This window comes from Meles meles, chromosome 1 (genome assembly GCF_922984935.1).
Source record: "Meles meles chromosome 1, mMelMel3.1 paternal haplotype, whole genome shotgun sequence".
NCBI classification, from domain to species: Eukaryota; Metazoa; Chordata; class Mammalia; order Carnivora; family Mustelidae; genus Meles; species Meles meles.
Window position 1 is genome coordinate 104,998,263 of NC_060066.1, and position 24,713 is coordinate 105,022,975.

At 38.3% G+C, this 24,713-nt stretch overlaps 1 protein-coding gene across 4 annotated transcripts in view; it reads left to right on the plus strand.

The window, feature by feature from the left end:
- Positions 1-24,713, plus strand: part of PRKDC (protein kinase, DNA-activated, catalytic subunit) — a 239,744-nt gene that overhangs the window by 51,963 nt on the left and 163,068 nt on the right. For all 4 annotated transcript variants that reach the window (XM_046001490.1, XM_046001500.1, XM_046001508.1 and 1 more), the window contains exons 26-29: positions 5,459-5,566; positions 9,290-9,513; positions 22,877-22,971; positions 24,456-24,555. In XM_046001490.1, the coding sequence (XP_045857446.1) occupies positions 5,459-5,566; positions 9,290-9,513; positions 22,877-22,971; positions 24,456-24,555 (527 nt within the window). The remainder of the gene's footprint in view (positions 1-5,458; positions 5,567-9,289; positions 9,514-22,876; positions 22,972-24,455; positions 24,556-24,713) is intronic.

A 24,713-nucleotide genomic window follows, 5' to 3' on the forward strand; every position in this document is an offset into this window, starting at 1 on the left:
TCAGGCATGAAACACTATTGCTGCCTTGTGCCTGGGCCAGGACAGAAGCCCAAGGTGAAAAGTGAATTGGCCTGTTGAGAGACTCCTCCAGTACCTAACCAGAGCAGTTACAGTGTGGAGTGATTGCTTAGTATTACTTCGTGTGTATTTAGTTAATTATTTTTTTTAAAGATTTTATTTGTTTGTTTGACAGAGAAAGAGAGATCACAAGTAGGCAGAGAGGCATGCAGAGGGTGGGGGAAGCAGGCTCCCCGCTGAGCAGAGAGCCCCGTGTTGGGCTCGATCCCAGGACCCTGAGATTATGACCTGAGCTGAAGGTAGAGGCTTAACCCACTGAGCCACCCAGACGCCCCTATTTAATTAGTTATTTGAAGTGGTTAGTATTTGGGCCTCTCATGGGGCTATGAGTTCCCTCCAGACAAGGACAATAGAAAGGATGGAGAAGAGATTATCATTTTAAGTATAATTTTTTAATTAAACCTGGAAAGCCCCAAACTAACAACTGCTAAACTTGGGAAATTAAGAAAGGAGAAATCTGATGAATTACAAGATTCTCATATATGAGTATTCTCATAAATAGAAGAAATATGTACATAAATATTTTTTTCTTTCTTTTAGAGAGTGGGGAGGGGGTAGAAGGAGAGGAAGAGAGAGAATCTTAAGCAGGGTCCATCCCCAGCAAGGAGCCTGTTGCTGGGCTTCATGTCATAACACTGAGACCACGACCTGAGCCTAATTCAAGAGTCAGACACACTCAACCATCCAAGCCACCCAGCATCCCAGCATTCTCCTATATCTTTAATATTAGTATTGACCACTTGGAAAATATGTCTACGGCATTTCATTCATAACGGAGCAAATATATATACAAAATGTCTATAAATAAATTTCAATATGCCAGGCAGTGTATATTTTATGAATATAAAATGAAGATGCTTTGTACTTGAGATAGAAGAATCAATATTGAAAAAAAACGCCAGCTTTTCCCTAATCATTCAGTAAGTTTGGTATCATTCCAGCAGAAAGCCCAGAACTAATTTCATTTTAACCCAAAAAGTAATCTGAAAGAATAATTGCTTGAGCCTAACCAAGAAAACTTTGAAAGGATAGAGTTCTAAAGGAAGTCTTGCCTTAGCAGATGTTAAAATGAAGCCATGTTAATTACAGGGTTGAACTAGGTACAGACAGATCAGTAGGAGAATCTCAGAGCTGCCAGGTGGAACCATGTGTATATATAAAAATTGTATATATGGTAGAAGAGGCTTTCTTTTCTTTTCTTTCTTTTTTTTTTTTTTTAAGATTTTGTTTATTTATTTTGACAGAGAGATCACAGATAGGCAGGCAGGCAGAGAGAGTGGGGGCACAGGCCCCCTGCTGAGCAGAGAGCCCGATGTGGTGCTCAATCCTAGGACCCTGAGATACGACCTGAGCCGAAGGCAGAGGCTTAACCCTCTGAGCCACCCACGCACCCCTGGAAGAGGCTAAGTTAGAAATGGATCATTTAGTAAATCATACTAGGCCTCTTGGCCAACATGAGAAATTAGAGAAGGAAAAACAAACTATAACTATATTACAGAAAAATGTAATGAGTTAGAGTATGTCTGTCTTTGTGTATTTTTGAATTGGAATGGTCTTTTTCATTGATACAATATGTTACTTAGTATACAAACACATGAAGCTGAGTGAATCTCCATCTCATCACCCCTTTCCCAGTCTTATTCCCTTGGAAAAGCCACTTTCTCCTCTGCTGAAAGGTTGGTGAATATATGCCAGATCCTTGTAAAAATGTGTTTTTACAAATGTGCATATATGTTTTATTTATTAAAAGGATCATAGGATTCAAAAACTTTTACGTACAAAATGTGATTTCTACTACTTGGATGGATTTTGTTATCATTACATTATAGACATCCTTCCATGTCTTTCCTAAAGTCTGCATAGAAAGGGAGATTTTCCTCCAAAATATAGAAGGCAGACATATAGAAGGAGACATCAGTGTCTTGATAGTTTTGATTTTGTAAGTGTTTAAAATACTGAATGGCACAAAACCCACAATTTTTATATATACATAATGTCGGAAAATTTTTTGCAACATTCCACTGAAGATAAAAGAACTTTTTATATATTTATTTATTTATTTATGTATTTATTTGACAGACAGAGATGACAAGTAGGCAGGGAGGCAGGCAGAGAGAAAGAAAGGGAAGCAGGCTCCCTGCTGAGCAGAGAGCCGGATGCGAGGCTTGATCCCAGGACCTGGAATCATGACCTGAACTGAAGGCAGAGGCTTAACACACTGAGCCACCCAGGTACCCTGATAAAAGAACTTTCAGGGGCGCCTGGGTGGCTCAGTGGTTTGGGCCACTGCCTTGGGCTCAGGTCATGATCTCAGGGTCCTGGGATCGAGTCCCGCATCGGGCTCTCTGCTCGGCAGGGAGCCTGCTTCCCTCTCACTCTCTCTGCTTGCCTCTCTGCCTACTTGTGATCTCTCTCTGTCAAATAAATAAATAAAATCTTTAAAAAAAAAACCAAAAAAAACTTTTAATGGGCAAGTGGATAAAGAAAACAAATAGTTTATAAATGAAGAGATATATATGGCCAATGAAAGGTATTTTTAAATATTTCATCTTTTTAGTAAACAAGGAAATTCAGATTAAAATGATATTGTTTACATCTATTGTCAAATATTTTATCTAATTTTATTATTATTATTATTTAAAATATTTTATTTATTTGACAGAGAGAAATCACAAGTAGGCAGAGAGGCAGGCAGAGAGAGAGGAGGAAGCAGGCTTCCTGCTGAGCAGAGAGCCCGATGCGGGGCTCGATCCCAGGACCCTGGGACCATGACCCGAGCTGAAGGCAGAGGCTTTAACCCACTGAGCCACCCAGGCGCCCCTAATTTTATTATTTTTTTTTAAAGATTTTTTTATTTATTTGACAGAAGGAGAGCACAAGCAGGGGGAGCAGCAGAGGGAGAGGGAGAAGCAGCCTCTCCGCTGACCAGGGAGCCTGATGTGGGGCTGGATCCCAGGACCCTGGGATCATGACCTGAGGCAAAGGTGGATGCTTAACTGGCTGAGCCACGTGGGCACCCCTGTTGTCAACAACTTTTTAAAAATTGATAGTGTTTAGTGTTGCCAAGCATGTAGGGAAAGGACCTTGGGAGTTGTGGCTGGTGGGAATGTGAATGGGCACAGGCTCTTTGTGGGCAGGGCAAAAGGCTGGGTCACCCACAGCTCTGGTCCAGTACTTTCATTTCTAGAGATGTGCTCAGATGTGTATGTGACTTTTCAGTAATTTATGCCCAATAGTCAAAAATTCCTTTTTTTTTTTACTTTTATTTTTTCAGTTTTCCAAGATTCATTGTTTATGTACCACACCCAGTACTCCATGCAATACATGCCCTCATTAATACCCACCACCAGGCTCACTCATCCTCTCACTCTCCTCCCCTCTAAAACCCTCAATTTGTTTCTCAGAGTCCACAGTCTCTCATGTTTCATCTCCCTCTCTGATTTCCCCTAATTCACTTAATCCTTTCCTTCTCCTAATGATCTCCATGTTATTCCTTATGTTCAACAAGTAAGTGAAACCATATGATAATTGACTTTCTCTGCTTGACTTCTTTCACTCAGCATTATACTCTGGTTTCCCTTCAGATTGCATAAATCTTTCACCCTTTACCTGCATTCCTAATAATAGGATTGGGGCAACTGGATCATGTTATATCTATATATGAGATGCCAGGCAGTTAATAAAATATTGATACAGCTTATGTATTTATATGAAAATACTCAAAAGTAGGAGGAAAAGTGGTTACAAGAATGTGTATTTATTTTTACACATGCATATATGTATATTTAAATGTGCGTAAATAAAACATTTTGAAAGTTACAGTAACTTTGAATGTTCACAGTGGTTACCTTTGGGATGTAGGACTGCAGATGGATAGTTTTCTACATTTTCTATTATTTCTGTAAGGTGTGTGTATATATATATGTATACATTTGTGTGTATGCTTGTGTATTATATGTATATAATTTACGTACAGTGGATAAGAGAGTATAATTCTTTTGGGGAAAAAAAGTGTTGCTTTAAGACCAGGTTAGACTTCCACACTGAAAGTTAAGAACTTTTACTTTGATTAATCTTAAGTTTAGAAAGATAGACTCTTTTTGGGGAAAATATCCAAGGGCAAGAGGACTGTGTTGTTTAGTCTGAGTCCAGAGATATTTTACATGGTTTTGACATGATGTACATACCAAAGTGCTTCATTCTTGAGCTCGGTGTCAGTGGGGAGATAAAACTTCCCTGGATTTCTTGGTATTCCTATAGGAGCCTTAGCCTTGTGAGACACAGAAATGTTTAAGATACAAAGTTTGCCTTCATTTCTGCCATAAACATTTTACTTTTCATATATAATGAGGAATAGATGTAGAACCAATTTTTCTAGGTAATTGCTGTGATCCAAAAGGATAAGACTTCTTTTATCTCCCTACGAGATTGCATGGTCACACCAGACTAGGCCACTAGGTTGAGTTCCCAAGGTTCCAGGAATATGAGTACTATCTCCATGGGTATTTCCTTTCATAGGAGAGGAGTCCTGGCCTGGCGGACATCTAGAATTGTAAAAGCCAGAGACCCACAAGGCTCTCTGCTCCTGGTGAAACTTTATTTACGTTCTAGAAGGTTGGAGTGAGAACCCAAGATCTTTTCCATCCTAGCTCCAAGTAGTAAAGATTTTACTCCTGTTTTTGGCAGCATGAGAGAGTTCATTCTTTGTTCTGTATCTCTTCTTCTGTGATAATGGGCTTTAAAGTTTGTGTACATGGGGTATTGATCTGGCTTTTGTTTTGTCACCAAACGGGTGTGAATCATTCTATAGGGAACCACATGGTCATTATATGCTTTTATCTTTTTTATTTTTTGAGAGAGGGAGAGAACAGGGTAGGGGGAATGGGGCAGAAGGAGAGGGAGAGAGAGAAGCTCAAGCAGGCTCCATGTGAGGCATGACTCAGGGCTCAGTCTCATGACCCTGAGATCATGACCTCAGCTGATCTCAAGAGTCAGATGCTTAATGGATTGAGCCACCCAGGCACCCTGGTCACTATTTGCTTTTTAGCTGAATAATGATAATGTCTCTGATCCTGAATACCTCATATGCATGTTTAGTATCAAATTAATGAAACAAATAATTTTTAAGAAAACAGAATCTGCTTCCATGTTAGAAGAACAATAAGTTTTAATATGTGTATTTTTCTCTGCTGGACTCTTAGGAAGAAGAGAAGAAGAGCTAGAAAGAACATGTTCATCATTGAATTTTAACTAGGAAAGGAAACTAATGAAATCATTGTAGTATTATCACTTAATTTTTCCTGTTATTTAAACAGAACTCTTTCCAATATTAAGTTACTTTAACATAAGGAAAATAAACTCTAATGGTATTGTTCTTCAGGTGACAAGACAACTATATGAACCCCTAGTTATGCAGCTGATTCACTGGTTCACAAGCAATAAGAAATTTGAAAGTCAGGATACTGTCGCCTTACTAGAAACGATATTGGTGAGTAATGGTTGATTCTTTTCTTACTATTCGCATCAACTGGTTATGTTTGATCTATATTTAGAACTTTAAAAAACATTACCTATCAAGATATCAAAAGGTAGCATGTAGCTAGCTAGATCATACTGTCTTTTTTTTCTTTTGTTTTAGAGAATTTGTGAAATGACATTTTAACTGACAGGATGCCACAGTTATTTATTGAAGTGCTACTTTTAAATATCTGCAAGCACTGTGCACATTTTTAAAAAAAAATTTATTTATTTGAGAGAGGGAGAGCACAAATGGGGGAAGGGGCAGAGGGAGAGAATCCTCAAGCAGACTCCCTGCTGAGTGCAAAGCCTGACATGGGGCTCAGTCCCTGGACCCATGAGATCATGAACTGAGCCAAAACCAAGAGTTAGATGCTCAGCCAACTAAGCCACCCAGGTGCCCCTGCACATTTTGTTGTTGTTGTTGTTATTTTGTTCTCTTTTTTGGGACAGTGGTTATAAATTGACAAAATTTATCTACATTAAGGCTATGTGTGTGTCTGTAGAGTAGGAGTGAATAAGAATGTGTTTGGACTTTGCTTCAGTTGCAGTATCCTCTTCAAAAGAAAAAAGTCCATAGTACAGTAATTAAGAGTAAAAAGAATTTTTTGAGCTTATTCAGTTTTCTCTTGCACTCAGATTTGACAACTAAAGAGCCCTAGAAAGAGTATCCATGTCTGAACTAGAGGGTATTGTGCTAAGCAAAATATGTCAATCAGAGAAAGACAGTTATCATATGATCTCTCTGATATTGAGGAATTTGAGAGGCCAGGTGGGGGGGGTTCTGGGGGGAAGGGAGGGAAAAATGAAACAAGGTGGGACTAGGGAGGGAGACAAGCCATAAGTGACTCTTAATCTCAGGAAACATACTGAGGGTTGCTGGAGAGGGGGCTGGAATAGGGTGGCTGGATTACAAACATTGGGGAGGGTTTGTGCTACGGTGAGTGCCGTGAATTGTGTAAGATTGATGATTCACAGACCTGTACCCCGGGGCAAATAATACATTATATGTTTAAAAAAAAAAAAAAGTATCCATTTCTGTAGCACAAAAAAAAGTACCCTGGGACCATAGAGGTAGAATCCTGAGACTGTAGATGTAGAATCATTAAGATTTGATCACTCGTTCATTGAGGACAGAAGCAGGGAGGTCACCTAAAGCCTTAGGGTCTTTTGACACGGATTTTATTGTAATTGTCTGAGTTTTTGCAAATGAGTTTACGTTTGATTCCTTTAAATGTCATCTTATTTGATTTTACCTGTTTTTTTCCTAATTTGGTTTTGTTATATATTGACTTTGGAATCAGAAGCTCCAGTTAAATGCATGGCAAGTTTTTCCAAACAGACATCTTTTTTTTTTTTTTTTTTTTGACAAGATATTCTATGTTTTATTTATTTTACAGAAATGTTATTTATTTATTTGAAAGGGAAAGCATGAGGGGGGGGGAAAGTCAGAGGGAGAACAAGATTCTCTGCTCAGGAGGGAGCCCGATGCAAGACTCAATCCCAGGACTCTGGAATCATGACTTGAGCCAAAGGCAGTCACTTAACCAACTGAGCCACCCAGACAACCCTGACTAGATTTTAATGAAAGAACATGATACTCTTCTCAAATGACACATCCAAACAGACATCTTTTAATTCCATGTTATTGTAAACTGATTCCAGTTTGAATGTGTGTGTCACTTTATGTGAACTTTGAGAGGAGCCAGAGGAAATACGGAATCTGACATTGGGCATCTGTACAGAGGAAATAAAGGCAGAAGGTGCTTGGTGTGTTTGTGAGGATTTCACCTGTTGTATTTTGCTTGCATGGGAGCTTATTGAGAGGCGGGCTGGGGAGACATGCCAAGCAGAGCAGCAGAACATTGCGTGTAGGACAACTACATGCTGCAGGTTGTCCAAGACAGTCCTAATTATACTGGTTCTGTGTGTAATGATAATAGCACACTTTTCACTCTCAGAGTTACACTAGATGCCGTGTTGTGGGCAGTGGGAGTTACTGAACATTTTAAAATAGGATGGTGACATGGTACCTATGGTTTAATTCCCTGCAGTGTTTACTAATAAGTCCTGCCTATAATGCATTTAACTTGTGGTTTATTTGCATTCAGATGGATTTATTCTAATGTTTCTATTTTAGCTGTTTTTGTTCCCTCTTGATCCTTGGAGGGAGCTTAAGGAAGGGTTTCAGAAAGAAATCAGATAAGATCCTGATAATGTAAAGTGAGATAGCTAAGGAAAGGAACGGTAAAGGAGGAAATGTGAAATTGGTACAGTGCTGGAGTGAAAGCATGTCTGTTAAGTTTCCCTGTAGGAACTGCTAATCCCCTAATGTCAGCACGTGCATTATTTACCATTGTTCTGAGAAGCAATAAATATCATCTCTTTACATTTCCACAGTTAATTGCTTCTTGAATTCTAATTATAATCAAAGATTTTGCATGTAGTAAATAACTAGGGATGTTAGGTAGAAGAACCCCCTTATTTCAGTGTTCAGTATAGTTTTTCAAGTTAAAACTTCCTATACAGATCTAAGAGAGAATTACGTCTAGAAGGGGAAAAAAAGACATTCAAATTTCCTTGTTTGAATGTTTTTTTCAGGTATTTAAAGATGGTGTCTTTAGGAGACAGCTTTTATAGAAACTTATATTTTCAGAACCACATTTCCATATGATTTTACTTTATATAGCATTACAGTTCTCTTGGAACCTAGAAGGATCTTTTTTCTTTAACCTCAACAGAGCATCTCAAATACTGTTAGGAGGTAAAATCACCAACAGAATCTTTAGGAGGGGCACCTGGGTGGCTGAGTGGGTTAAGCATCAGGATCTCTGCTCAGCAGGTAGCCTGCTTCCCCCTCCCCCTCTGCCTGCCTCTCTGCCTACTTGTGATCTCTCGCTCTCTCTGTCAAATAGATAAATAAAATCTTTAAAAAAAAAAAAGAAAAAGAAACAGGTGCCTGGGTGGCTCAGTGGGTTAAAGCCTCTGCCTACGGCTCGGGTCATGGTCTCAGAATCCTGGGATCGAGCCCTGCTCTCTGCTCAGCGGGAAGCCTGCTTCCTCCTCTCTCTCTGCCTTCCTCTCTGTCTACTTGTGATCTTTGTCTATGAAATAAATAAATAAATAAAAATCTTAAAAAAAAAAAAAGAAACTTTTAGGATGTAGCCATTGGGTTTCTTCAGGGAAAGGAGAGACCATTTTGTTGCTACATAATTAAAATATTCTCTCTTTTTTTTATGTGTTTTTCAGTTTCCTATTTCTTTTTTTTTTTGTTTTGTTTTAAAGATATCTATTATTTATATATTTATTTATTTGACAGAGAGGGAGAGAGAGAACAAGCACAAATAGGAGGAGTTGAAGGCAGGAGAGAAGCAAGCTTCCCAGTGAGCAAGGAACCCAATGTGGGGCTCGATTCCAGGACCGTGGGATCATAACCTGAGCTGAAGGCAGCTGCTCAACCTACTGAGCCACCCAGGCGCCCTGTTTCCTAGTTTTCTTTCTTTTTTTTTTTTTTTGGTTTTTTTCATTATGTCAAAAGGACATAGTTATTAGAGTTTAGATTCTAAACAATTTGATTGGTTTTACTAGTACTTATCTTTTATTGAATAGTGTTCTAAATTAATTTTCACAATATGCTATAGTTATACTCAGAGAAGACCAGGGTATTCAGTTGTCATCATATGTTTCATTTTAGGATGGAATTGTAGACCCTGTTGACAGTACTTTAAGAGATTTTTGTGGTCGGTGTATTCGCGAATTCCTCAAGTGGTCCATTAAGCAGACAACACAGCAGCAGGAAAAAAGTCCAGTAAATACCAAATCGCTTTTCAAACGACTATACAGCTTTGCACTTCACCCCAATGCTTTCAAGAGGCTAGGGGCATCACTTGCCTTTAATAATATCTATAGAGAATTCAGGTAAGTAAGCCATATGACAGGAAAGAATATAAAATAAGTTATTGAAATTTTTAGTGGTAATTGTGAAAAGTGACTGCTCTTTATGTATCTATGTATTCCTATATCAAGCATATAATTAACTATTATGTGTCAGGTTCTGTTTTGGGGATTAAAAAATGAGTTAACATGCAGTTCTCATTCAGGAAGCTCAGAAACTACTGAGAAATACATGCAAACATAATACCACAGCAGTCTTATAAATGCAACAGAAGACATAACTTTGGATTACAGAAGAGGTGGATCTAATCCATCTTGAGTAGGTTAAAGAAATCTTCCTGTAGCATTTATTCTTAGATGAAGCTTAAAAGATTAATCAGCCAAAGCATTTCAGATCAAAGGTTGAGGTACAGATAAAAAATAGGATGTTATCTAAGGAGATGAAGACATTTTATTTTTCTTGACTGTGGAGTTGGAAGTTTGGAAGGGAGCATAGTGAGACTGGCCAGGGCCCTTTATAGAGTTAAAAAAAAAAAAAATAGGTTACTTCTAGTGACAACAAGTCCCTGGAGTTTTGGGAGAAGAAAGCTGCATGTTTAAATTTCCTTCTAAAATCCATCTGCCTACAACTGTATGGAGAATAGATCTGAGTATAGAAGACAGGGTGAGGACATCAGTTTCAGAAGTCAAAAAAAAAAAAAAAAAAATCATTAGTCCCTAACCTAAGGTTGTAGTAGTGTTTATTCATTCATTTATTGTTACTTATTAAGAATACTATGTGACAGGCTCTGTGCCAAATCCTGGTGATAAGAAGATATAGCCATTCATGAAGGTTGCATATTTAAAAAGATAATAATTAATTACATAGGTAATTGTAAAACTTATTACTGAAATCAGTTCTTTTAAGTATTAGTAGATAATTACAAGTAATTACAAGTAAACAAGAAGAACCTGAATTTGTTTGGTCCAGATGGTTTTTCTCTGGAAATGGCTGTTACGATAAAGTTGAGGAAAGCAATTATAAAAATAAGATAGATGATAGAGAAAAAAGAGAGAGGTGATGGACGGATAGGAAACTGCATTTGTGTGTGTGTACATGTGCACATTTATGTGAAAATTGACTAGAGTTTGAAGCTACTATGTTATTTTTTTTAACTTTTTAAATTGGGGAACAATGTACAGAAGAATGTTTAAAACATATGTATGAATCTGTCACTATTTCAGATGACACAGTATTATATGTACAAAACCCTAGAGATTTTACCAAAAAACTATTAGAACTAATTCAGTAAAGTTGTAGGACACAAAATCAATATAAACAAATCTATTTCATTCCTATACATCTAACCAATTATCAAGACATTAAATTAAGAAAATATCCCATTTATAATTGCATCAAAAAGAATAAAATACCTCAGAATAAATTTAACCAGGGAGGTGAAAAATCCATACATTAAAAACCGTAAGACATTGTTGAAAGCAACTGAAGAAGACACAAATCAGTGGAAAGATATACCATGCTCATGGATTGGAAGGATTTATATTGTTAAAATGCCAGTCCTCCCCAAAGCCATCAAACATTCAGTGCAATCCCTATCAAAATTTTAATGGCATTTTTCACAGGAACCAAACAATCCTAAAATTTGTGTGAAACTAAAAATACATCACTTGAGAATGAAGAACAAAGTTGGAGGCATCATGCTCCCCAGTTTTAAACTATACTGAGAAAGCTGTAGTAATCAAAACAATGTGGTATTGGCATAAAACAGGTCAGTGGAACAAAATAGAGAGCCTAGAAATAAACCGCTGCAAACATGGCCAATTAATTTTTGACCCCAGAGCCAAGAAAAAACAGTAGAAAAAGGACAATCTCTTTACTACCTGTTGATGTTAGGAAAACTGGACAGCCACATGTAAAAGAATGAAACTAGACTAGTATCTTGTTCCATACACAAAAATGAACTCAAAATGAATTAAAGACTTGAATGTAAGACCTGAAACCATAAAATTCCTGGAAGAAAACGGGTGGTAAGGTGTTTGGCATCAGTTTTGGCAATGATGTTTTGGTTCTAACTCCAAAAGCAAAGGCAGCAAAAGCAAAAATAAGTATGTGGGACTGTGTCAACTAAAAGCTCCTGCATGGCATAGGAAACCATAAATAAAATGAAAAGGTGACAAAAGGTGATCAGTATCACTAGTCATCAGGGAAATGCAAATCAAAACCACAGTGAGATATAACCTCATGCCTCCTAGAATGACTACTATGAAAAAGATAAGAAATATTGAATGTTGGCAGGAATGTAGAAAAAGGGGAATCCTTGTGTACTGCTAATAGGAGTGTACTGCTGATAAACTGCCATAGCTACTATGGAAAATATGGAGGTTTCTCACTAATTTAAAGTAGAAATACCATATGATCAAGCAATTCTACTTTTGGGTATTTATCCAAAGGAAATGAAACATTCAGAAAGATATATGTACCCCTATGATTATTGTAGCATTATTTAAAATAGCCAAGATATAGAAAGTGTCCATCAAGGGGAGGAGTCAAGATGGCGGAGAAGTAGCAGCCTGAGACTACATCAGGTAGCAGGAGATCAGCTCGATAGCTTATCTAAACATTGCAAACACCTACAAATCCAACGGGAGAGCGAAGAGAAGAAGAACAGCAACTCTAGAAACAGAAAATCAACCACTTTCTGAAAGAACCTGTTTTTATCCCCTTTCTCCCCCCCACAATTTGGGGTCTCTTCTGATTTGGTTACAGCGCATTTTTCCAGGGTCTTTGCCACCCTTTTAGTAGTTTATTTGCTCCTTCATATCCTCTTATCTGGACAAAATGACAAGGCGGAAAAAATCACCACAAACAAAAGAACAAGAGACAGTACCGAAGGCTAGGGACCTAATCAACACAGACATGGGTAATATGTCAGATCAAGAGTTCAGCATGACGATTCTGAACATTCTAGCCGGGCTCGAAAAAAGCATGGAAGATATTAGAGAAACCCTCTCTGGAGATATTAAAGCCCTTTCTGGAGAAATTAAAGAACTAAAATCTAACCAAGTTGAAATCAAAAAAGCTATTAATGAGGTGCAATCAAAAATGGAGGCTCTCACTGCTAAGATAAATGAGGCAGAAGAAAGAATTAGTGATATAGAAGACCAAATGACAGAGAATAAGGAAGCCGAGCAAAAGAGGGACAAACAGCTACTGGACCATGAGGGGAGAATTCAAGAGATAAGTGACACCATAAGACGAAACAACATTAGAATAATTGGGATTCCAGAAGAAGAAGAAACAGAGAGGGGAGCAGAAGGACTATTGGAGAGAATCATTGGAGAGAATTTCCCTAATATGGCAAAGGGAACAAGCATTAAAATCCAGGAGATGCAGAGAACCCCCCTCAAAGTCAACAAGAATAGGTCCACACCCCGTCACCTAATAGTAAAATTTACAAGTCTTAGTGACAAAGAGAAAATCCTGAAAGCAGCCCGAGAAAAGAAGTCTGTAACATACAATGGTAAAAATATTAGATTGGCGGCAGACTTATCCACAGAGACCTGGCAGGCCAGAAAGAGCTGGCATGATATATTCAGAGCACTAAACGAGAAAAACATGCAGCCAAGAATACTCTATCCAGCTAGGCTATCATTGAAAATAGAAGGAGAGATCAAAAGCTTCCAGGACAAACAAAAACTGAAAGAATTTGCAAACACCAAACCAGCTCTACAGGAAATATTGAAAGGGGTCCTCTAAGCAAAGAGAGAGCCTAAACGTAGTAGATCAGAAAGGTACAGAGACAATATACAGTAACAGTCACCTTACAGGCTAATAATGGCACTAAATTCATATGTCTCAATAGTTACCCTGAATGTTAATGGGCTAAATGCCCCAATCAAAAGACACAGGGTATCAGAATGGATAAAAAAACAAAACCCATCAGTATGTTGCCTACAAGAAACTCATTTTAGACGCGAAGACACCTCCAGATTTAAAGTGAGGGGGTGGAAAACAATTTACCATGCTAATGGGCATCAGAAGAAAGCTGGGGTGGCAATCCTTATATCAGATCAATTAGATTTTAAGCCAAAGACTGTAATAAGAGATGAGGAAGGACACTATATCCTACTCAAAGGGTCTGTCCAACAAGAAGATCTAACAATTTTAAATATCTATGCCCCTAACGTGGGAGCAGCCGACTATATAAACCAATTAATAACAAAATTAAAGAAACACATCAATAATAATACAATAATAGTAGGGGACTTGAACACTCCCCTCACTGAAATGGACAGATCATCCAAGCAAAAGATCAACAAGGAAATAAAGGCCTTAAATGACACACTGGACCAGATGGACATCACAGATATATTCAGAACATTTCATCCCAAAGCAACAGAATACACATTCTTCTCTAGTGCACATGGAACCTTCTCAAGAATAGATCACATCCTGGGTCACAAATCAGGTCTCAACCGGTATCATAAGATTAGGATTATTCCCTGCATATTTTCAGACCACAATGCTCTGAAGCTAGAACTCAATCACAAGAGGAAAGCTGGAAAGAACCCAAATACATGGAGACTAAACAACATCCTTCTAAAGAATGAATGGGTTAACCAGGAAATTAAAGAAGAATTGAAAAAATTCATGGAAACAAATGATAATGAAAACACAACAGTTCAAAATCTGTGGGACACAGCAAAGGCAGTCCTGAGAGGAAAATATATAGCGGTACAAGCCTTTCTCAAGATACAAGAAAGGTCTCAAGTACACAACCTAACCCTATGCATAAAGGAGCTGGAGAAAGAACAAGAAAGAAACCCTAAACCCAGCAGGAGAAGAGAAATCATAAAGATCAGAGCAGAAATCAACGAAATAGAAACCAAAAAAACAATTAAAAAAATCAATGAAACTAGGAGCTGGTTCTTTGAAAGAATCAATAAGATTGATAAACCCCTGGCCAGACTCATCAAAAAGAAAAGAGAAAGGACCCAAATCAATAAAATCATGAATGAAAGAGGAGAGATCACAACTAACACCAAAGAAATACAGACAATTATAAGAACATACTATGAGCAACTCTACGCCAACAAATTGGCCAATCTGGAAGAAATGGATGCATTCCTAGAGACATATAAACTACCACAACTGAACCAGGAAGAAATAGAAAACCTGAACAGGCCCATAACCAGTAAGGAGATTGAAACAGTCATCAAAAATCTCCAAACAAACAAAAGCCCAGGGCCAGACGGCTTCCCAGGGGAATTCTACCAAACATTTAAAGAAGAACTCATTCCTATTCTCCTGAAACTGTTCCAAAAAATAGAAATGGAAGGAAAACTTCCAAACTCATTTTATGAGGCCAGCATCACCTTGATCCCAAAACCAGACAAGGATCCCACCAAAAAAGAGAACTACAGACCAATATCCTTGATGAACACAGACGCAAAAATTCTCGCCAAAATACTAGCCAATAGGATTCAACAGTACATTAAAAGGATTATTCACCATGATCAAGTGGGATTTATTCCAGGGCTGCAGGGTTGGTTCAACATCCGCAAATCAATCAATGTGATACAACACATTAATAAAAGAAAGAACAAGAACCATATGATACTCTCAATAGATGCTGAAAAGCATTTGACAAAGTACAGCATCCCTTCCTGATCAAACTCTTCAAAGTGTGGGGATAGAGGGCACATACCTCAATATTATCAAAGCCATCTATGAAAAACCCACCGCAAATATCATTCTCAATGGAGAAAAACTGAAAGCTTTTCCGTTAAGGTCAGGAACACGGCAGGGATGTCCATTATCACCACTGCTATTCAACATAGTACTAGAAGTCCTAGCCTCAGCAATCAGACAACAAAAAGAAATTAAAGGCATCCAAATTGGTAAAGAAGAAGTCAAACTATCACTCTTCGCAGATGATATGATACTATATGTGGAAAACCCAAAAGACTCCACTCCAAAACTGCTAGAACTTGTACAGGAATTCAGTAAAGTGTCAGGATATAAAATCAATGCACAGAAATCAGTTGCATTTCTGTACACCAACAACAAGACTGAAGAAAGAGAAATTAAGGAGTCAATCCCATTTACAATTGTACCCAAAACAATAAGATACCTAGGAATAAACCTAACCAAAGAGACTAAGAATCTATACACAGAAAATTATAAAGTACTCATGAAAGAAATTGAGGAAGACACAAAGAAATGGAAAAATGTTCCATGCTCCTGGATTGGAAGAATAAATATTGTGAAAATGTCTATGCTACCTAAAGCAATCTACACATTTAATGCAATCCGTATCAAAATACCATCCATTTTTTTCAAAGAAATGGAACAAATAATCCTAAAATTTATATGGAACCAGAAAAGACCTCGAATAGCCAAAGGAATATTGAAGAACAAAGCCAAAGTTGGTGGCATCACAATTCCGGACTTCAAGCTCTATTACAAAGCTGTCATCATCAAGACAGCATGGTACTGGCACAAAAACAGACACATAGATCAGTGGAACAGAATAGAGAGCCCAGAAATCGACCCTCAACTCTATGGTCAACTAATCTTCGACAAAGCAGGAAAGAGTGTCCAATGGAAAAAAGACAGCCTCTTCAATAATTGGTGCTGGGAAAATTGGACAGCCACATGCAGAAAAATGAAATTGGACCACTTCCTTACACCACACACGAAAATAGACTCCAAATGGATGAAGGACCTCAATGTGAGAAAGGAATCCATCAAAAGCCTTGAGGAGAATGCAGGCAGCAACCTCTTCGACCTCAGCCGTAGCAACATCTTCCTAGGAACAACGGCAAAGGCAAGGGAAGCAAGGGCAAAAATGAACTATTGGGATTTCATCAAGATCAAAAGCTTTTGCACAGCAAAGGAAACAGTTAACAAAACCAAAAGACAACTGACAGAATGGGAGAAGATATTTGCAAACGACATATCAGATAAAGGGCTAGTATCCAAAATCTATAAGGAACTTAGCAAACTCAACACCCAAAGAACAAACAATCCAATCAAGAAATGGGCAGAGGACATGAACAGACATTTCTGCAAAGAAGACATCCAGATGGCCAACAGACACATGAAAAAGTGCTCCACGTCACTCGGCATCAGGGAAATACAAATCAAAACCACAATGAGATATCACCTCACACCAGTCAGAATGGCTAAAATTAACAAGTCAGGAAATGACAGATGCTGGCGAGGATGTGGAGAAAGAGGAATCCTCCTCCACTGTTGGTGGGAATGCAAGCTGGTGCAACCACTCTGGAAAACAGCATGGAGGTTCCTCAAAATGTTGAAAATAGAACTACCCTATGACCCAGCAATTGCACTACTGGGTATTTACCCTAAAGATACAAACATAGTGATCCGAAGGGGCACGTGTACCCGAATGTTTATAGCAGCAATGTCTACAATATCCAGACTATGGAAAGAACCTAGATGTCCATCAACAGATGAATGGATAAAGAAGAGGTGGTATATATACACAATGGAATACTATGCAGCCATCAAAAGAAATGAAATCTTGCCATTTGCGACGACGTGGATGGAACTAGAGCTTATCATGCTTAGTGAAATAAGTCAGTCGGAGAAAGACAACTATCATATGATCTCCCTGATATGAGGACATGGAGAAGCAACATGGGGCGGTAGGGGGATAGGAGAAGAATAAATGAAACAAGATGGGATTGGGAGGGAGACAAACCATAAATGACTCTTAATCTCACAAAACAAACTGGGGGTTGCTGGGGGGAGGTGGGATTGGGAGAGGGGGAGCGGGCTATGGACATTGGGGAGGGGAGGCGAACCATAAGAGACTATGGACTCTGAAAAACAACCTGAGGGTTTTGAAGGGTCAGGGGTGGGAGGTTGGGGGAACAGGTGGTGGGTAATGGGGAGGGCACGTTTTGCATGGAGCACTGGGTGTTGTGCAAAAAGAATGAATACTGTTACGCTGAAAAAATAAATAAAATGGGAAAAAAAAAAAAAAAGTGTCCATCAGTGGATGAATGGATAAAGGAAATGTGGTATATGTATACAATGCATAATTCAGCCATAAAAAAAAGAATGGAATCATGCCACCTATGAAAAAAATAGACATTGAGGGCATTATGTTAGGTAAAATAAGTCAAAGAAAAACAAATACCTATGGTCTTACTTATTTGTGAAATCTTAAAAAAAGAAATAAAAATAAAAAGGTAAACACAGAATAGATTGGTGGTTGCCACAGGCTGGGAAGAGGGATAGGAAAAATGGGTAATGGGTCAAAAGGTACAAACTTCCAGTGATGAAGTAAATATGTTGTAGGGTTGTACAGACATGCCTCATTTTATTGTGCTTCATTTTTTTTTTTAAAAGATTGGGTTGGGGACAGAGGGAGAAGCAGACTTCCCACTGAGCAAGGAGCCTGATGTGGGCCTTGATCGCAGGACTCAATCCCAGGATTCTGGGATCATGACCTGAGCTTAAGTCAGATGCTTAACTGACTGAGCCACCCAGGCTCCCCTTATTGTGCCTGTCTTTATTGCTCTTCACAGATACTGCATTTTTTACATACTGATTTTGAGTAGGTCTATTGGCACTGCTTTTGAAACATTTACTCACTTTGTATTTCTAAGTCATGTTTTGGTAATTCTTACATTATTTCAAACTTTTTCATTATTCCTTTATTTGGCATAGTGATCTTTTTTTTTTTTTTTTTTTAAAGATTTTATTTATTTGACAGACAGAGAGACAGTGAGAGAGGGATCACAAGCAGCAGGAGTGGGAGAGGGAGAAGTAGGCTTCCTGCTGAGCAGGGATCCCAATGCAAGGCTTAGTTCCAGAACCCTGGAATCATGACCTGAGCCGAAGGTAGATGCTTAACAGCTGAGCCACACAGGACCCCCTCTGATGCTGATCTTTGATGTAACTATTGTAATTGTTTGCAATTACAATGAATGCTCCCATATAAGACAATGAACTTAACTGATAAATGTTGTGTTTGACTGTCCACCAACTGGCTCTTCACCTGTCTCCCTTTCCTCCGGCTCCCTATTCCCTAAGACACACCAATGTTGAAATTAGGCCACCTAATAACCCTACAATGGTCTCTAAGTGTTACAGTGAAAGGAAGAGTTACACATCTCTCAGTTTAAATCAAAAGCTAGAAATGATTAAGCTTAGTACAGAAGGCATATCAAAGGCCAAGATAGGGCAAAAGCTAGGCCTCTTACATGAGTTAGACAAGTAGTGAATGCCAAGGAGAAGTTCTTGAAGGAAATTGAAGCTGACATTCCAGTGAACACATGGATGAAAAGGAAGTGAGACAGACGCTGATATGAAGAAAATTGTAGTGGTCTGGATAAAAGATCAGGCCACCCATAAAATTCCCTTAAGCCAAAGCCTAATCCAGAGTAAGGCCCTAACTTTCTTCATTTTTATGCAGTGAGAGAGGTAAGGAAGCTGCAGAAGAAAGTCTCAGGCTAGCAAAGGATCCATGAGGTTTAAGGAAAGAAACTGTCTTCATAACATTAAAGTGCAAGGTGAAGCAGCAAGTGCTGATGTAGAAGCTGTAACAAGTTATCTAGAAGATCTAGCTAAGATAATTAATGAAGGTGCCTACACTAAGCAACAGATTTTCAGTGTAGGTGAAACAGCCTTCTACTGGAAGAATAATCATCTAGTGCTTTCGTAGCTAGAGAGAAGTCAGTGCCTTGCTTCAAAGTTTCAAAGGACAGGCTGACTCTGCTGTTAGAGGCTAATGTAGCTGGTGACTGAGTTGGAGCCAGTGCTGATTTACCATTCTGAAAATTCTACAGCCCTTCAGAATTGTGCTAAATTTACTCTGCCTGTACTCTAAATGGAACAACAAAGCCTGGATGATAGAACATCTGTTTACAACCTGGTTTATTGAATATTTTAAGCCCACTGTTGAGAACTACTGCTCAGAAACAGATTCCTTTCAAAATATTACTGCTTGGTGACAATGCATCTGGTCACCCAATCTGATGGAGAGATTCCATAAGATGATTTGTTTTCATGCCTGCTAACATAATACCCATTCTGCAGTTAATGGGTCAAAGAGTAATTTTGACTTTTGGGTCTCCTTATGTAAGACACACATTTCATAAGGCTATAAATGCCATAGAGAGTGATTCCTCTGATGAATCCAGGCAAAATAAATTGAAAATTTGGAAAGGATTCACCATTCTAAACACCATTAAGAAAGTTCATGATTCATGGGAGGAGGTCAAAACATCAACATTTACAGCGGTTTGGAAGAAGTTGATTCTAACCTCATGGATGACTTTGAGGGGTTTCAGACTTCGGTGGAGGGAGTAACTGCAGATGTGGTAAAAAGAGCAAGAGAGCCAGAATCAGAAGTGAAGCCTGAAGGTGTGACTGAATTACTGCAATCTCATGACAAAACTTCAGTGGATGAGTTGCTTCTTGTGGATGAGCAAAGAAAGTGGTTTCTTGAGATGGAGTCTACTTGTGGTGAAGATTCTGTGAAGATTGTTGAAATGACAATAAAGGATTTAGAATACTGTATAAACTTAGTTGGTAAAATAGTGGTGGGGTTTGAGAGGATTGATTTCAGTTTTGAAAGAGATTCTGGTGTGGGTGAAATGCTACCAAATAGCATCACATGCTATGGAGAAATTGGATCTGAAAGGAAGAGTTGATCTGTGCAGCAAACTTTTCTGTTGTCTTATTGAAGAAATTGTCACAGCCACCCAACCTTGAGCAGCCACAAACCTAATCATTTGATACCAGCCATCAATATCAAGGCAAAATGCTCCATCAGCAAAATGATTATGACTTGCTGAAAGCTCAGAAGATGGTTAGTATTTTTTAGCAGTGAAGTGTTTTTAATTAAGGTATATACATTTTTAGACATAATACTGTTGTACACTTAATATATAGTGTAGTGTAAACATAACTTTTATATGCCCTGGGGAACCAAAAAATTCACTTCACTCCCCTTGTTGAGATAATTGCTTTATTTCGGTCACCTGGAACCAAACTCGTTATATCTCTGAGGTGTGCCTATGAGGTAGAGTATGGTGACCATAGTTAATAATACTCTATTACATATTTAAAAGTTGCTAGGACAGTTGATTTTAAATGTTCATATCACAAGGAAAAAAATTTTGTAACTCTATTGTGCTCAACGTTAACTAGATTTACTGTGGTGATCATATTACAATGTATTCAAATACAGAGTTGTTATGTGTACTCCTGGAATTAATATATGTCAAGTATGCCTCAGGTTAAAAAAAAACCAAACTGTAGTTTATTTAATAGCAAAAAAAGTTTTTGTATACTCACTACCTATGTTAAAAAATGGACTATTTTCAGTATTTCAGACCTTCCTCTTCTCTGAACTAATCATTCTTCCTTTATGTTACTTATTTCTTTGTTTGTCTTTTTTGTTTCCCTTTGTATGTATACCCTAAGTGACATACTTTGGATTTTGGAAAGCAGTAAATGTCAGTGTTTTCAAGGATAGGTGGAGTTTCCCGAGAGGATACTGAGACTGGTATCCGCTTCCATGAAAGATAACAGGAGCCCATTCCAAGGAATTAGAGTGACAAGGTTCATGTTAATTTGGGGAAGCAGAAGTCTCCAGAATGGTGTGAAGTAGACCACACTGACATCTGGGAGAAATATTGTCTAAGAGTGTGGACTGCCCTTTAACTTCTGAATCTCAGTTCCCATTGGTCCACCTCCATGTGTCTGGAGCACGTCAAAGCAAGATTCTCTTGTGGTATAAATGAGCACTGTCAGCTGCTCCAGGTTGAACATGGATAGGAGAAGAACTTTAAGTACCAGATCATGATAGGCCAGGTTAAGAGAGGAATTTGGGCCATCTTCTGTATAGGTTGAAAAATCCATACTGTGGTGTTTTGGCTGAGAGCGCTGTTAACAAGCCTCTTTCTTGGGTCCCTACTCACCTGTCATGTCTGGATCTCCTTGCCTCTCCTCTTGTTTGTCCCCTGTACTTCTTCCCTGTATTTGATAATTTGTTTCCTTTTCGTCTCTTATCTTCCTTTTTGGATACTGTTGATTTATTGGATCAACAATAAATCTTTGGGGATTTTTGGGAAAAGGGGCATGAGAGATAAATTTTTTGAGATCTTGCATGTTAAATAATATAAAACAAGATTTGTTGTTTCCTTTCTCCATGCTAATGAACTGTTTTGTACACCTTTCTTTGGAAGCACAGTTCTAGGGCATCGTTTTGTCATGTCATTTCTCTACTTACCTTCTTTAGTTGGTGTTGATAACGTAAGCTAAAAACTATTATACTCAGCCTGGCCTTTCAAGACCCCTTCCCCCAACTTTTGCAGTCTCATCACAAACTGCTCTTCTAAATGAACCTTTTCTTCTAGCTTTGCCAGTTTGCTCTCTTGTCTCCTGTGGTTTTTTTAATCTTGCCTCCGTGTCTTTGTCTGTACCACACATTTATCAGTAATGTCTTTTATTTTCAGTGTCAGATCATGGTGTGTGACACTAGGGTAGAGGTGGAGCTTGTGGAACTCTGACAGGCCCTGCCCCTCCTAGGATTCAAACTTAAAAAAAGACACTAGGGCCGTGTTTAATTAATGAATTAATTGATTGATTAGGATGAACTAACTCTTGTTCTAAGTGCTCTCCATCCTGAGCACTACACTCTAGTTGTTTGTTCCAGGAATGCGCTCCTTCCCAGTGGGGCGTGCAGTGACCCAGCACTTCATCACACAAGTAGAACTTCCAACTCGTACTTTTCTGTGATCTCCTCTGAGACTTAGTGCCTTGCCTTGTCATTTTATACTTAATCCTTTACTGTTCAGTGTTATTAAACAGCAGATTTTCGAGGGAAAGGTCTGCCCTCTGCCCTTCACCCATCCATGGTCCACAGACACTGTTAATTGAATTATTTACTTTCATGTGTCTGATGTGCTTGTAAAAGGCTTCACGTTTACTATTGATGTTGACTGACTTTTGGATAGGGTAAGAACCCTTGAAATTCTTTTATTTTGAAAGAATGTGGATGTGGTATGAGACCTTCTTTTCTATTAATTTTAATGAGGTTTGTGGAAGTGTGGTCAGAACAGTGGTTCTGAGGTTATGTGCTGTGAGCAGTTCTACAGATGGAAGGGTCCTTGTGTGCAGAGAAAAAGCTAGTGTTGTCTCTTTTATTTTATGTAGTTTTTGGTCTGCTCTTGAGGAAGTTTTCTTCTTCGCAGAAGTATTTCAGGTTGCTTTTTGTTTTAAAACATTTGAGCCATTTTTTTTAAAACAAATTTATGTATTCTTTGATAACATTACTTTTTTCCCTTGTCACTCCTGCTTTATTGTTTTCCTAGGTGAGGTTCAGTATTCTTTATTTTACAGGGAAGAAGAGTCTCTGGTAGAACAGTTTGTGTTTGAAGCTTTGGTTACATATCTGGAAAGTCTGGCCTTAGCACATGCAGATGAGAAATCCTTAGGTAGGTCTTATCTGACCTTTTGTTTGCATACCAATTCTGTTTGTCTGACAAATCTCTAAGAGCTTTTCTACTCAGGGTTTAAGCCTCAAATAGTTCTCTCAGAAGGTGGCATTTTTTTCTCCCGTCTCCCATTTAGCATGATAAGTGTGAAGGGGAGATATGCACCTCTGGTGCCTCTTCAATGCCCGCCTCCTCTGAAGGCCCACAGATTTTCCAGGGTGTGCCCTTGGTGGCCACTGAGCTTGACCCCTGGCTTGTCAGAGATCCTGTCCAGGACAGGTGGGACAGTTTTATTGCGTAGCTCCGATGAAACCAGCCAGTTTCACAGATGACATGAAATGTGAGAATGTACAATTGCACCATGTAAAGAAAGCTGGGTGCAGTAACCACTGAGATGTGCCAATGTCTCCATTGTCTGATGTGAGCTTGAAACGTGGAAAATAGATCTCATTACAAGATTGTAATAAAGCTGTTTGACCATAATTAAGAAATAATACAAAATAATAAATCAGAAATAGACTTAAAGTAGCTAAAAGAGTAATAAATGGTAGTCTTTACAGTTAAATTCTGTCCAGCAGCTATTATGAACATCCTGAAATTTCTGGGCTGGAAGTTTTCTTAGACATCTTACCCAGAAAATGTAAGTGACTAATCTAGGTCACACAGCTGTGTGTAGCAGAACTGTTTTCACTTATCTAGAATCTATTTTATTTTTTCAAAAGACAAGTGGAACTCTATTTTCCTTCATGTTGATAGCTTACAATGGGTAAAAATGCTTAAAATTAAGCTCTTGTCATCAAAGAGTTTAAAATTGCTTTGTTTATCTTGACAGCTTATATAGATGAATTTTTTCAACAAGTGAAACTTAACTCTTAAAAATCACTGCCACATTTTCAAAGCATAGAAAGAACTTTTTCTTGGTTACAGAACTCAAATTTTATAAGGCTCCTTTCCTAAATAACCCAGGATGTCTGTGGATGGTTTTACTAATTTACTTTGGTTCTTCTACAATGGCTGTATTATTAAGCTATCATATGGCTTAACTTACATAAGAAGAAGGGGAGGTCAGGGAATTTATGTCCCTTTACTAATAGCCTTAAATTAAGGTAAATAAGATCTGGCCTGGTCTGTGAGTTTCGTGATACCCGTAGAGTCTCTTCCACCTCAAATCCCTTGTGTGAGGCTGTACTTTGGCTAGCTGGAGGCTGGTGGAGCAGTTTCTCATTAGGTGCAGTATTGCTGTGAGTGTATTTGTGCATGTGCACTCTACTATCCTGCAATTTTAAATGTAGGTTTTGTTTTTGTTTTGGGACAATGTAAATTATTTATAAAATTTGTATTCTGAGAGATGAAACAATATTACCTCTATTGTAAAATTACCTTTTTAGTTAAAAAACTAGGTCAATAAACTTATAATGCCATTTTGTTAATAGTAATCAATTATATGTCTCCTTTTGGAAATGTATTTTTATACTTGAGAACAGGTACACTTCAACAATGTTGTGATGCCATTGATCACCTAAGGCGTATCATTGAAAAGAAGCATGTATCTTTAAACAAAGTAAAAAAGCGACGTAGGCCACGGTAGGTGATATTGCTTCCCATTTTTTCCCTCCCCAACAAAACTCATTCTCAGTAAAAGAGAATTTGGAAGGAATGTGTGGCAGCATAAATTAATTTTCTATACAAGGAAAGCATGGAAATAGGGCTTTTCTAGGACACGAAAAAACTTTGTATTTGAA